General features: G+C 43.4%; 1 protein-coding gene across 2 annotated transcripts in view; it reads right to left on the reverse strand.

Annotated features, from left to right (window-relative positions):
• Positions 1–15,226, reverse strand: part of SLC24A4 (solute carrier family 24 member 4) — a 172,226-nt gene that overhangs the window by 14,040 nt on the left and 142,960 nt on the right. For both annotated transcript variants that reach the window (XM_003260899.3, XM_003260898.3), the window contains exons 13-14: positions 4,190–4,356; positions 225–339 (exon numbers count right to left, since the gene is read on the reverse strand). In XM_003260899.3, coding sequence (XP_003260947.1) covers positions 225–339; positions 4,190–4,356 — 282 coding nt within the window. The remainder of the gene's footprint in view (positions 1–224; positions 340–4,189; positions 4,357–15,226) is intronic.

The following is a 15,226-nucleotide window of genomic DNA, read 5'->3' on the forward strand; positions in this document are numbered from 1 at the left end:
TAAAAGCTTCTAGATAGAGGTCTGGAGGAGTTCATCTTGGTAGCATTCTCTCCATGGATGGAATCTAACAAATGATGCTTTCTAGATGTCGCAGTTTTTCTCCATAGCAGGACTTGACAACTGCCAGTCATAAGAGCCACAACTTGGTCAACTGTAAGTCAGGCAGGGATGAGGACACAGCGGCCTGCACTGCATGACTATGAGGGCTGGGGCATAATCCATACCTTGTCTTGCCACAATTAAGCTGGCCATGCAGTCTGGAACACTTGTCCCTGCTGCCAGGAAAGTAATGCCCATGATGACATCCGGGATCCCAAGTGTGTATCCGATAATAGTCACCTGCAGAATGCGGGGTGGAGACATGAACTCTCAACCAACAGTGTGTGGACTAAAGAAATATTCCTAGTATTAGAGACACTGTAAACGTAGGAAACAGTTATTTTAGAATTACTGGGGCTGCCTCTTTTAAAGCAAAACAAAACAAAATAAATAAAACCCACTGAACTATGAGGCTAAGAAGCCAAAGGATGGAAGGATGGAAGGAAGGAAGGTCTTGAGTGTGCACATACCATCCAGGGTGCTCAGGACCAGGGATGCCACATGAACCCTGCTTTACCCTGGACTCCATGCCCAGGCCCTCTGAGCCCTCCGACACTCAGGCTTCAGACAGGGAAGCAGATTCAAGTCCAGGACCCTGGCGGCTGGTCTTGGCTCTGCCCTGACTATCTGCGTGACTTTACAGAAGTCATTTCTTCTCCTTGGTCCTCAGTTTCCCCAACTGCACAAGTGTTCTGGGGAAATGGACAACCCATTTCCAAGGCCTCTTTCTTTCGACACTGCTATTCAAGAATCATTCTTCCAAAGCCTTGGGGGTGAGAGATGTATTAATAAAAGGTGGGGGTGTAGGGGATGGACTGGTGGGGCTTCACTGCTTGCTGGAGCCTCACTAGGACATATTGAAAGTAAGCGCAGGGTGCTCAGGTGGGCACACCTTGCATAGGCAGAGATCAAGGCTACCATGGGCCCATGGGCACTGCCTTCTTTACAGACTTTTACTGTCAAGGCCATTCTACTCCCCCAAACTGAGGCTATCTGAAGTTCAAACCCGTAGGTAAGAGTGCCCCAGTAAAGTGGTTCCTGTGACCCCATGACCCTCGTTTAAGAAACAAGGGTGGGGTTTATACATCAAGATGGTGGGGGTTGGAATGTCCTGTCTCACTGGTAATTAGTAGAACTGATTTAATCATATGGTTATTTTCTGTAACTAGAGAAGAATTTCACATATTCATTAATTTGATCTTCCTGATTCTCACACCCACTCAAATGTCATGAAATACTTTTTTTTTTTTACTTGTAATGTTGTTTTGGGAATACACTTCAGTAAGAGAAATCACTGGATCCTTTCTTTAAAATGTAAAGATGAACTGGCCTTTAATTCTATTCAGAAAATTAAAAATTGCAAATCCAATTCACTTAAGGCACAGTTTTCATTATCTCTGATTGTCATCTTTTTCTAGGGAGTTTTTTTTTTTTTTTTTTTTTTTTTTTTTTTTTTTTTTTTTTGTGAGACAGAATCTTGCTCTGCTCCATAGCCCAGGCTGGAGTGCCATGGATTGATCATGGCTCACTGTGGCCTCAACCTCTCAGGTTTAAGCAATCCTCCCACTTCAGCCTCCTGAGTAGCTGCAACTACAGGTGCATGCCACCCTGCCTGGCTAATTTTTTAATTTTTTGTAGACACAGGGTCTCACTATGTTGCCCAGGCTGGTCTTGAACTCCTGGGCTCAAGTGATCCTCCTGCCTTGGCCTCCCAAAGTGCTGGGATTACAGGTGTGAGCCACCACACCCAGTCTCTAGGGAGTTTAGATAGTAACTAATTCCAAATCTTCTTCCCCATCCCCCATATGGAGTGGGCTATGGGGACTTTAATCTTCATCATGGAAACATGGAAACAGCATTGCTGCATCTCATGGTGAAAATGGCTAATATTTACTGTTATGAGCAACGGCCATGCTGCAAACTCAAATCACAATGCCTGAACAAGATGATGTAAGATTAGGTTGAAATTGGGTATAATGTACACAACACTAATTCAACACAGGAAGGGCACTATAAGAAATCACACTACTCAGTGGCCAAACTGTGTATTACTCAGCGATGCTTATGATCACCTGACTGTTACTAGGCAATCACCCTTAATTGGCTGTTGGTTTCAATAAGTGGCTAATTACTGGATACTTCTGACACGGTCCAACCAAACTGTTTTGGGCTGGGAGTAGAGTATGAAAGGGAGTGGTCAGGAGGGACATGAATGAGGTCCTGGGGGACTTGAATGTTCAAGTGTCCCAATGTCCCCCATTCAGCTGTATCAAGGCCAGGGTGTTCCAAGTGTGCGTGCCTGGGGCTGGGGCAGATTCTGAGGTCCTGGAGGCTTGGAGTGGTTCTGCCCCTCCTGAGTTACATGACTTGTTTCATTCACTAAAACGCAATCACAGAGTCCATCCTGAGCTTCCTTTTGGGATACAGAGCTCTAAGCGGGTACCAAGAGTCACAGAGTCCGTCCTGAGCTTCCTTTTGGGATACAGAGCTCTAAGCAGGTACCAGGAGAAAGGGAGAAAGGGAGCAGGCTGGGGGCAGCACCTTCCACCAGCTGGTGTCTTGGGGAGGCTCTGCCACAGGGACAGGAGGGCTGCTGCACGAGTAAGGACACCCGCAGAGGCTGGGGCAGGTCTCTGATCAGCCTGAGGAAGCATCTGAGGAGAGGGAGCAGGCCAAAGGGTGGGATTTCAGGAAAGCACAGGCAAAATGGCTCCCATACACTGTTCAGAATCCCAGTAATGCTCTGGGAGGGATGGGGGAAGGAGTGATTGGGTTGGGGGGAGGGAAGAGACAGGATTGGCCAAGTGCCTAGAATGTGCTGGGCTCTCTTTTCATTCTCCCAATGGCCTTGCAAGAGAGCGATGATCACCCCACTTCATAGAGGGAGTCACCAGCTTCCGTGGTTTGCAAGAGGTAGGACTAGGATTCAGCGCTGTTCTCATGTGATCCAGGATCCTTTGTTCCCTACCAAACGACATGGTTTCGGTTTCTCTGGAGTTAAGGGAAAAGTGGCCCCTGGGCCAGCATGGAACGTTTACTGGCCCTGCTGTCTCTCATGTCAAGATCACTTGCCTTCTCTGCTGCTGGTGTCAGGCATTAGGAGAATAAAGGGACTTGATGCTAACCACTAGGGTGTAAGGGGCTGAGAGTGAGTTTCACAATCAACAGAACTGCAGCCATGCTGGAACGGCTTCCCCTCTCTTCGCTCCTGGGAATGAGGAGGAGAAGCGGGGACCCCATTAGGTGGTACACAGAGAGTGGGGAAGGAGGCTCCTGTGTGACCTGACCCAACCCAGCCCAGCCGATGAAAGGTTTATATGGGGACTTGTCCTGTATGGCTATAGGAGCTTATGAGGAGCTACACCAATGCCTCTCGGCCTGCAAAACTCCCATCCAACGAAATCTGAAAAGTCCAGTAGCAAACAGAGAGGCAGCTTATGGTAGTAGTTGAGATCATGGGCTTAGGAGATCAAAACCTGGGTCCTAATCCTAAATCTAGCACTCACTGATTGTGTAAGCTTGGGGAAATTACTCAATTTCTCTATGCCTCGATTTCCCCCATTTGTTAGATGGGGATAATAGCACCCATCCCATGGGGTTGTTATGAGGATAAGAAAGAGTTTATATGAAGTGCTTAAACCAGCATCCAGCACATCGGTGGGGGGAGGAGCATTCCTGGGCAGGAGCATGGAACAAGCTGCCTTGTGTTCAAGCTCATCTCCCTTGACTCCAGTCTCCTTCCTTCGCGTTCCCTTGGGACACTGGAAACCAAGGGGGCTTGGTGATCATCCACCTGTCATATTGCTCTGCCTATAACACCAGAACAGTGTGATTTAGGCTGCCTGTGCAAAGGTTGGTCTCCTTCCCTCACACTCGAAGGCAGGCACTGTGCTCTGTCTCTGCAGTCCGGGTACCTGGCACAAAGTCATGCACCTCATTCAAACCCTTTTCTACTGAGAAACACGCTGTGGTCAGTGAGGCCAGTGACTTGCCCAAAGGTGGCACAGCAGTACCTGCGGTTAGCCTTGAACCCAGCTCCCCACCTCTCCCTGGCTGTGCACACAGTCCACCCCCTGCTCCCCCCACTCACCAACCACACCATGATGTAGGAGAACACAGCGATCCACAGCGTGGCGGTGATGAAGGTGACCATGAAGAACTTCTCCCAGCGGGGCTTGCTGCAGTTGGGAATGGTGACGCACAGGAGGAAGATGAGGGGCCAGGTGAACACCCACTTGACCTTGTCCCCTCTGGCCTCTGCAGGGTGAAGGGGCAGAGTGAGAAAGGAGGGGGAGAGAAAGACACTGGGTAACACACCTGCCAGTCTACCTGTCAGTTTAGTCTTCAAGCTAAATAAAAGAATGCCACTGATGTGACTCTAGGCAACTGACCTTGCAGAATCACAGAACTCCATAATGTCACCCTGGAAGTGGCAAGACAATTCAGTAAGTGTTTGTTGCTTGAATAACTTAAGTCATTCCAAATCCTTCATTTGACAGGATAAAGAAAGGGAGGCCGAGTGGGAACAGACTCACCCAGAGGAGCTGGAATGGGGATGCGAGCTATGGTTGGGCTTTAGAATCAGACAGCCCTGGGCTGGAAGCCAAAGGACCTTGAGAATCCCAACTCTACTTCCTCCTCTGACAATAATAGCTTAGATGTAACAACAGGGCAGCAATAATCAACACATCCAGCATTTGCCATGTGCTGCAGGCACAGTGCTAAGTGCTTTGCATCTTATTGGTTTCCTCATCTGTTAAATGAGAAAGTTATCTCCTTCTTGGTTGTTGCAAGAATGATGTGACAGAGTGTACAAAAAACACGTGGCACATGGGGCCTGGCACACAGCAGGTGCTTTGGAAATCTCAGCTCCTTTGTCCCAAGGTCATGTAGTCAAGACTGGTGCAAGACTAAATGTGTGCCCTGGCTGGCAGTCCAGATCTCACTGGCCCCTACCAAGGGAATCCAGAAACAATTCAATGGAGGAAAAGAGGCCTCATAAGCCATTGAGTGTAAGCATAGTTTCCTTAGTAAGCCACTGAATATAGGTGTGCACAAGGCAGGTTAAAAACTGGCCTGCTCGTCAATGAAATGGTGGAGGAAGGACTTCTGCGATTTTTATTTTTTGTAGAAGCATTGAGAACAACAGCAAAAAATTGTCAGAATCAACATTTTCAGAGCTCTGGAATTAATCTAAGGTTTGCAGCAATCCAGGGAATATCTATTTTAAAAAATCAGTTGGACCTTAGTAAGAACGGCGAACTCTGTGGAGTTTTAACTTTCCCTATTTTTATTCCTTCTTGCCGGGTCTGGAGCAGCCTTGAAATCTAGCAGCATGCAGCCACATTAAAAAACAGCAGTCTAGCAGCCACAAGAGGGGGCAGAACAAGGTTGGAGGACCTCCCAAGTTCATTCCCATAGAATTGTTATTATTTGACCTGTCTGGTGGTTTCTTAGAAGACTCCACTTTCAAGACTGTCTTTATTTTACCAGAATCTGAGCTTACCCAGTGTGAATAGCTTTTTTCTTGGAGGTGTTTGTCAAAAACGATTAGAGGCAATTATTAAAGCATGTTGCTGGAAGTGGCAGATGACAGCTGGGACAAACAATAGGTTAACCAAAAAGCATAAAAGGAAAAGCTGGGGAATGAGACATCCACAGTGGGCTTTGAAAAGCTCCTAGATATCTCTGGGAATCTAACAGACCATGAGCATGCACAGGGCTGTGCCCAGGGTTCTTCACATGCTCAGGAAAGACTCGAGACTACTGTAAGCTTTCACCTCTGCCTAACTTTGAGGCTCTGTGCAAATAAGAAGGAAAGGCTACTGTAGAGTTGTGAACTACCCGCCTGAGTGTTGGAAGCATGCCCCAAAACACATGAGTCCCTTGGCAAAGATTGGGAGAACGATTGGATCCAGGAACCTAGGGAATTCTCTGTCTAATCATTAGCTGACCTCTAGGCTAACCTAGCAGAGACTTCAGTGGCCACACACAACAAAGAATATGAATTTTACAGAATTAGTTTAGAAAAGTCACTAAACAAGCAACAATAATAAAGAGTAACAACCACAAACCCTAGAACAGGAGATAATCTCCTGTTCTCCAACCACAATGGAACAGAATTAGAAACCAATAACAGAAGGAAAACTGGAAAATTCACCAATACATGGGAAATGAAATAACGTACTCCTAAATAAAGGGCCAAAGAAGAAAGCACAAAAAAATTAGAGAATACTTTGAGATGAATCAAAAAAATGGAACATACTAAAACTTCTGGGATATAGTGAAAACAGTACTTAGAGAGGAATGTATAGCTGTAAAATACCTATATTAAAAAAGGGAAAGATCTCAAATCAATGACCAAACCTTTCTCCTTAAGAAAAATAAAAGAAGAGAAAATGAAGTCCAAAGAAAGCAGAGGGAAGGAAAAGAATCAAGGTTAGAGTGAAAATAAATGAAACAGAAAATAAAAAAACAATACAAAGAATCAAAGAAATTGAAAGTTGCCTCTTTGAAAAGATCAATAAAATTGACAAACCTTTAGCTAGACTGACCAAGAAAAAAAGAGAGAAGATTCAAATTACTAAAATCAGGAATAAAACAGGGACATCACTATGAACATTACAAAAATAAAACAAACTATTAGGGAATACTACGAACAATCCTAACAGACAAAATTCTACAAAGGTACAAACTACCAAAACTGACTCAGAAAGGAATAGAAAATCTGAATAGATTTAAAACAAGATTGAAACAGCAATTTAAAATTTTCCCTTAAAGTAAAGCCAAGACCAGATGGCTTCATGGTGACTTCTACCAAATGTTTAAAGAAGAATTAACATGACTCCTTCGCAAACTCTTTCAAAAACTAGAACAGTAGGGAACACTTTCCAATTTATTCTATGAAGCCAGTATTACTTTGATACCAAAAGCAGACAAAGACATCAAGAGTAAAGAAAACTACAGACCAATATCCCTTATGAATATTGATGCAAAAATCCTTAACAAAATTCTAGCAAACTGGAATCCAGTAACATATAGATAGGATTATACACCACCACCAAGTGGGATTTATCCCAGGAATGAAAGCTTGATTTAACATATACAATTCAATCAATGTAAAACATTACATTAATAGAATAAAGGATAAAACTACACAATCCTCTAAACTGCCACAGAAAAGACATTTGACAAAATTCAACACTCTTTCATGATGAGAACACTCAACAAACAAGGAACTGAGGGAACCTTCTCAACTGGATAAAGGGCATCTATGGAAAACCCATAGCTAGCACTTATACTTAACGATTAAGATTGAAAGCTATTACAACCCTCCCCTCCCCACCTCACTGCAAAATCAGAAACAAGATGAAGATGTCTGCTCTTACTCCTTCAACACTGAACTAGAGATTATAGCCAAGAAAATTAGGCAAGAAAAATAAATAAAAGTGATTCAGATTGGAAAGGAAGAAGTAAAACTATCCCCATTTGTAGATGACATGCTCTTGTATATAGAAAACTCTAAGGAACCCATAAAAAACTATTAGAACTAATAAACAAGTTCAGCCAATTTGTAAGATATGTAATAAATTTACAAAATTCAGTTGTGTTTTTATACATTAACAATTCAAAAATAAAATTAAGAAAACAATTCCATGTACAACACCATCAAAAAATTTAAAAACCTAACATTTATGCAACAAAAGTAGTAGAGGATTTGTATGCTGAAAACTACCAAACATCATTGGAAGAAATTAAAGAAGACCTAAATAAATGAGAAGAAACCCTGTTTATGAATTGGAAGGCTTAAAATGGTTAAGGCAGTAATATTCCCCAAACTTATGTATACATTCAACGCAATCCCTATCAAAATCCCAGGTAGCTAAGCAGAAATTGACAAGCTGAGCCTAAAATTCATATGAAAATATAAGGAACCCCCAAAGAGCCAAAACAATCTTGGAAAAAAAAAAACAAAGCTGGGACATTGAAACACTGATTTTAAAACTTAGTACAAAGCTACAGTAATCAGGAGAGACTGCTACTGGAAGAATGGAATAAAATTCTGAGTCCAGAAATAAACCCGGATATTTAAGGGTTTATTTATGGACTCGACATTTACTGGCATAAGAATGGAATAAAATTTTGAGTCCAGAAATAAACCCAGGCATTTAATATCTTGATATTTGACAAGAGTATCAAGACAATTCAATAGGAAAACAATAATCTTTTCAACAAATGGTTCAGAGACAGCTGGATACCCATAGGCAAAAGAATGAAACTGGTGCTCTATCTTATACCATACACAAAAGTTCAATTAAAAAATGATTAAGACCTAAATATAAGAGCTACAACTATAAAATAACATGAGCACAACTCTTTATGACCTTGGATTGAGCAATGATTTCTTAAATGACACCAAAATCACAAGCAACAAAAGAATAAGTAAATTATATTTTATCAAAATTAAAAACTTTTGTGATTCATATAATACTATTAAGAAAGTGGTTGAGGAGTTCAAGACCAGCCTGGCCAACATGGTGAAACCCTGTCTCTACTAAAAATACAAAAATACAAATATTAGACAGGCATGGTGGCATGCACCTATAATCCCAGCTACTTGGGAGGCAGAGGCAGGAGATCACTTGAACCAGAAGGCAGAGGCTGCAGTGAGCTGAAATCACACCACTGCACTCCAGCCTGGGAGACAGAGCAAGGCTCTGTCTCAAAAAAAAAAAAAAAAAAAGAAAAGAAAAGAAAAAAGAAAGAAAGGCTGGGCACAGTGGCTCGTGCCTATAATTCTGCACTTTGGGAGGCCAAGGCTGGAGGACTGGTTGAGGCCAGGAGTTCAAGACCAGCCTGGGCAACATAGTGAGACCTCATATCTACAAAAAATACAAAAACTAGCTGGGCATGATGGCCTTTTAGTGTCAACTGCTTGAGAGGTTGAGGTGGGAGGATTGCTCTAGCCTAGGAGTTAGAGGCTGCAGTGAGCTATGATTGCCACTGTGCTGGGCAACAGAGTGAGGTCTTGTCTGGAAAAACAAAACAACAACAACAACAACAAAGGAAAAGATAGACTGTGAAAATACTACCTATTGAATGGAAAAAAATTATTTTGCAAATAATATATCTGATAAGGGTCTATTGTCCAAAATATATAAAGAACTCTTACCACTCAACAATTTAAAAAACCCAATTTTCTTAAAAAAGGCAAATGTTTGAATAGACAGTTCTCCAAAGAAAATGGTCATTAGGAAAATGTAATTCAAGACGATTTCACAGCCACAAGTATTACTAGAATAAAAAAGATAAATAACAAGTATTGGTGAGAGTGTGGGAAAATAGGAACCTTCATACATTGCTGATAGGAATGTAAAGTGGTACAGCTGCTTTGGAAAACAGTCTGACAGTTTCTCAGAGAGTTTGACCCAGAAATTCTACTCCTAGTTCTACCCAAAAGGAATGAAAACATATGTCCACACAAAAACTTTTACTCAAATGTTCACAGCAGCATTATTGCAGCTGTGATCCCAGTGCTTTGGGAGGCTGAGGTGGGTGGATCACTTGAGGTCAGGAGTTCGAGACCAGCCTGGCCAACATGGTGAAACCCCATCTCTACTAAAAAAAATATATATATATGTATACATGTATATATATATATATATATATACACACACACACAAAAATTAGCCGGGCGTTGTGGTAGGTGCCTGTAAACCCAGCTACTTGGGAGGCTGAGGCAGGAGAATCGCTTGAACCCGGAAGGTGGAGGTTGCAGTGAGCAGAGATCACACCATTGCACTCCAGCCTGGGCAACAGAGCGAGACTCCATCTCAAAAGAAAACAACAACAACAAAATAAATGTGGCATGGAGCTGTCAGCCCAAAGCTCTCAATGTCTGGCTTGGAAGAAAGTCGCTTGTATGAGTTCTGAAGCTAGACTGGAAGCCCCTTGCAGGCAGGGGCCTGCTGGATTCTTGCATGGCTGTGGAAGACAGCAGAGCCCCCAGCCCAGCCCCTGACTCATGGCAGAACTCAACACATATTAAATGTATGGGAGGCTACAAGGGCCCCCTCAGAATCAGGAAAAGATAATCTGAACATAACATGTTTTTAAAATCCCACATAATGAATGTGATCATCACCATTTGAAAGCTCATTAGCAGCAAAGAAGCCCCACATATTATGCTGATAAAGTTAGATATTTCCTGAACTTATGCCAAGAGACCAGATCACCAGGAAACATTACCGGCATGGAAACATTAGAGAACCCAGTTGCATTTGATCAAGGTAAAGAGGTTTGGACAGCCTTGAAAACTGTCCCAGGCTTTGATGGTGCCTACAGAGGTGCCTGGGTACAAGAGTTCTGATTCAGTAAGAATCCTGGGACACCTCTGGCAGAACCAGCCCAGCTCCCCTGATGAGATGGGATCATTTCTCCCAGGCACGTCTGTACTCCCGCCTGTGACTAGCCCAGGGGTAGTTCTAATCAGACGGAGTCAATCAGAGCCTGTCCCTGAGGATGCTGAAATTGGAACCAATTTCAGCGTGCATGTGGCTAAAACTGTGAAATCAGGAGAGGAGAGGCAGAAGCAGCAGGTCTGAAGGTCAGGAGATGAATCAGGGACAGAGACAAGCATGGGGAGATAGGGGCTGCCTGATCATGTTTCCTGGTTCCAGCTGTCCTGAGACTCATCTGCACCTCTGCCCTGGCTCCAGGAAACACCTCTGTATCTTTCTCATAAAGTCCCCTTTCCTGCTGAAACCAAGATCTAGCTAGTTTTGATACTTGTAACCACAGAATCCTAAGCAATAGAGTTACGAAGACAGAAACAGCAGGGAGCAGCTTTTCAATCCACGCTAGCCAAGAGCATCTCGCTCCTTGGTTTAATTCTGGGCTCATCATGCAATCTCCTGCCCCAGGATTTGGTCTCCCGAGCAGACTTGCCCACCAGGCTGGGCCTTGGCCTCCTCATCCTCCAAATGAGAGACTGAGACTAAACCAGTTGTTCTCAAAACCAACTGAACAGCCACATTACCTGGGGGGCTTGTTCACACATAGATTTCTGAGTCCTAGCCATATGCTGAAGGTTCTGCTTTCAAGTCCTTGAGTTCTAAGTTCACGCTCAAATGCACACTGTTTGCCAAACCCACATGGAACGTGTTTTTAAATGTAGCCAGAATTTGTTTTAATCAGGTGTGGTAAGACACAGAGGTATAGAAATGATGGTCATGAAAAAAAAGTTCTTGTACTCACAAAAACTAGAAACAGGAGGCAGGGTGTGCCGCATAGGGCCACATGAGGAAGCACCAGTGCTGGTGAGGAGGAACAAGGAGTGAGAGGCAAGCGTGGGCGAAAGCCTTTATTGTGGCTTCCATGGGACAAGGGAGGGTGAGTATGCAGCCTTAGAACTGAGTAACTTCTACAGGCTGGTGGGAATGTCAACTAGGACAACCACTATGGAAAACAGTGTGGAGATTCCTTAAAGAACTAAAAGTAGATCTACCATTTCATCCAGCAATCCCACTCCTGGGTATCTACCCAGAGGAAAAGAAGTCATTATATGAAAAAGCTACTTGCATACACATGTTTATGGCAGCACAATTTGCAATTGCAAAAATGTGGAACCAGCCCAAATGCTCATCAATCAATGAGTGGATAAACTGTGATATATATATATATATATATGCACATATACACACACACACACACACACACACACACATATATATATATATGATGGAATACTACTCAGCTATAAAAAGGAATGAATTAATGGCATTCACAGCAACCTGGATGGGATTGGGGACTATTATTCTAAGTGAAGTAACTCAGGAATGGAAAACCAAACATCATATGTTCTCACTCATAAGTGGGAGCTAAGCTATGAGGATCCAAAGGCATAAGAAAGATACAGTGGACTTTGGGGACTCGGGGGAAAGGGTGGGAAGGGGTGAGGGATAAAAGATGACAAATTGGGTTCAGTATATACTGCTTGGGTGATGGGTGCACCAAAATCTCACAAATCACCACTAAAGAACTTTCTCATGTAACCAAATACCACCTGTTCCCCCAAAACTTACGGAAATGAAAAATTTTAAAAAAGAGAACTGAATAACTTCAGGGAGCTCTGGGGCTGAACCTGATTATCTGTACCTTGCCCTGGGATGACTAAGGCAGAGAGGAACGTTGCCTCCTAGAGTATAAGAGCCAGATGGAGGAGGCAGTTCAGAGTAAGGCTTTGGATTGACTGGTTTGCACATGAAGGTCATACTCCCAGCAGGCAGCTGTTTGCTATCTATAAGAACTGAAGGGCCCTGGGAAGGGCAGTTTCTCCCCAGGCAGGGAGGCCTCAGATGCCAGAGCATCAAGAACATAGAAAATAAGAACATAGACTTAATACATACTGTTAACTTCATAAAGTGACTTTCACTGTTTGCTAATGTGAATTGGTCTCTCAAGATTTTGGGCAATTCTAGGTTGTAGAGGGCATTCATTGTTCTCATCTGGCTAGCATCCATTCCCCTTTAATGGTAACAGCATGCCAATTTTCCTTTAGGGAACAAACCCTCTATTCCACATTAAATTCATGTAGTTTAGACAGGGGCTGACTCCTCTCCTTGATGTCTGGGTGGGTATGAGAGTCAAGCTTGGCTAATCATGTATTCCATAATATTTAATGTGTTCATTCCCCATGCTAGGAACTATTCTAGGTACTGGGAATCCAACACAGGACTTCTAGACCTCCCGGTATTATGGGGTTACATAGGCCCTGGGTTGGGTGTGTAATATAACAAGGGTCAACCTTGGGAATTCTGCCAAGAATCACTGCCTCTAATACCCACTGCCCTTTCCTCCTTACTAACAGAACTCTCTTTTCCTTGAGACAGGAGGTTCCCAGCTAAAAATCTTAATTTCCTAGGATTCCTTGCAGGTAGGGGTGGCTATGGACAGGTTTGGACCACAACATGCAAATTAAAGTCCATTTGGTGGAGCTTCCAGGAAAGTCATTCTCTTCTGGATAAGGAGGAGGAGGCCCTGTAGTATGAGCCTCCTGCCCTTTGTCCTCCTTGTCCCTGCTAGGAGTAGGGAGTCACTGGAGTTGCAGAGGCCAGTGGGCAACCTTAAGAACAAAAGCCACCAGCTGAGTATAGACAACAGTAATGGGATACTGATGCTAGAGCTTCAGGATTCCCTACTCCCAGGACTTCTTGTTACATGAGAAAAATAAAATCCTTGAGTTTAAGGCTCTGTCACTTGAGTTTTCTGTTACATGCAGCTGAATGCAATCCTTAACTTAAGAGACAGAGGCACCATCTGTGCACGGGGCTAACCCAATGGGATGTAAGCTTAGGTGGAGGAAAGCCAACACAGGGGTAAAGCCAACCCAGAGGAAAGCAACACTGAGAGATGGATGGTGTCTTGTCGTTTCCTATGAACCCTGGGTCCAGCCTTGCCAGAAGGCAGACTTTCTCAGGGAACCTGCCACCATGTAAACTTTTTGGCTTAAACCAGCCTGAATAGGGGTTCTTTAACATTAGGAGTCTGGACTAATTCATGTGTGAAATAATAGAGTTTTGGGGGCCGCAGAGGTGATGGGACAATGCCTATACTGATGGACATTTCCCCCTACACTATTGGGAACCCCTCCTGGCCCCCCACTTCCATCTAGTTGGGTGCAATATTGGAGTGGAATGTTCATCACGGACTCCGATTGACACGCAAACATCAACAAGAGAAAGGAGGGCTGCCGTCATTCCTTTCACTAAGCTCTCAGATTTCTCTTTTGAAGTAGAAAATTACAATTTAATTATGTGAAAAAAAAGCCTTGAAAATGAACTGTAACAAAACAGATGGCTAATCAGACTGGAGAAAAAAATTAAGAACAGATGCAGTTGCTGATGAAAATCCTCAAACAAATTAATGTGGACAGTGAATGAATTCCACATTCCAATTAAGGGAGTGGTTAACCTTTGGTTTGCAGGGATGCATGCATCGCTGGATGATGTAGAGTAGATTTGCATGGACCTGGGAGCTCAGAGCACTTATATGACCTGGAGAGCATAGATTCTGAAGCAATGGTTCTCAAATTTGAGTGTAAGTCAGAATCCCCGGAAAGCCTGTTAGATCACCACACTCACAATGATTTGGCAGGACTAGAGGAGAAGGGAGTTCCAAGAATTTGTGTTTCTAACAAGTTCCCAGGTGCTGCTGATGCTGACAGTCCTAGGACCACACTTTGAGGACCACCACTCTAGAATAACTCCAGTTAAAAGCAATTGAGATATAATTAACATATCATAAAATTCACCCATTTAGAATGTGCAAGCAGGCAGGTTTTAGCATATTAGAAAGTTGTGTAACTATGACCACTATACAATTCCAGAAGATTTTCATCACCCCAGTGGAAACCCCTAGCTATTAGTGGTCATTCCCATTCCTCATTTCCTCCAGCCTCTGGTTACCACTAATTAATTTTCTGTCTCTATAGATTTGACTATTCTGGGCGTTCCATACAAATGGAATTGTAACATGGGGGCTTTTGTGTCTGGCTTTCACTGAGTATATATTTCCTAGGCTCATCCATATTGTAGCATCTATCAGTATGCCATTCCTTTTTAGGGCTGAATAATATTCTATTATATGGATATACCACATTTCGTTTATACATTCTTCACTTTATGGATATTTGAATTGTTCTACTTTTTGGCAATTATGAATAATGCTGCTAGGAACTCTTGTGTACAAGTTTGTGTGTGGACATATATTGTCATCCCTCTTAAATACGGAACTAAGAGGGGAATTGTTGGGTCATATGGTGACTCTATGTTTAACTTTTTTTTTTTTTTGAGATGGAGTCTCACTCTGTCACCCAGGCTGGAGTGCAGTGGCGTGATCTCGGCTCACTGCGAGCTCCGCCTCCCAGGTTCACACCATTCTCCTGCTTCAGCCTCCCGAGTAGCTGGGACTACAGGTGCCCACCACCACGCCTGGCTAATTCTTTTGTATTTTTAGTTAAGACAGGGTTTCACCGTGTTAGCCAGGATGGTCTCCATCTCCTGACCTCATGATCTGCCTGCCTTGGTCTCCCAAAGTGCTGGGATTACAGGCGTGAGCCACCGCACCT

Source organism: Nomascus leucogenys, chromosome 22a (genome assembly GCF_006542625.1).
Source record: "Nomascus leucogenys isolate Asia chromosome 22a, Asia_NLE_v1, whole genome shotgun sequence".
NCBI classification, from domain to species: domain Eukaryota; kingdom Metazoa; phylum Chordata; class Mammalia; order Primates; family Hylobatidae; genus Nomascus; species Nomascus leucogenys.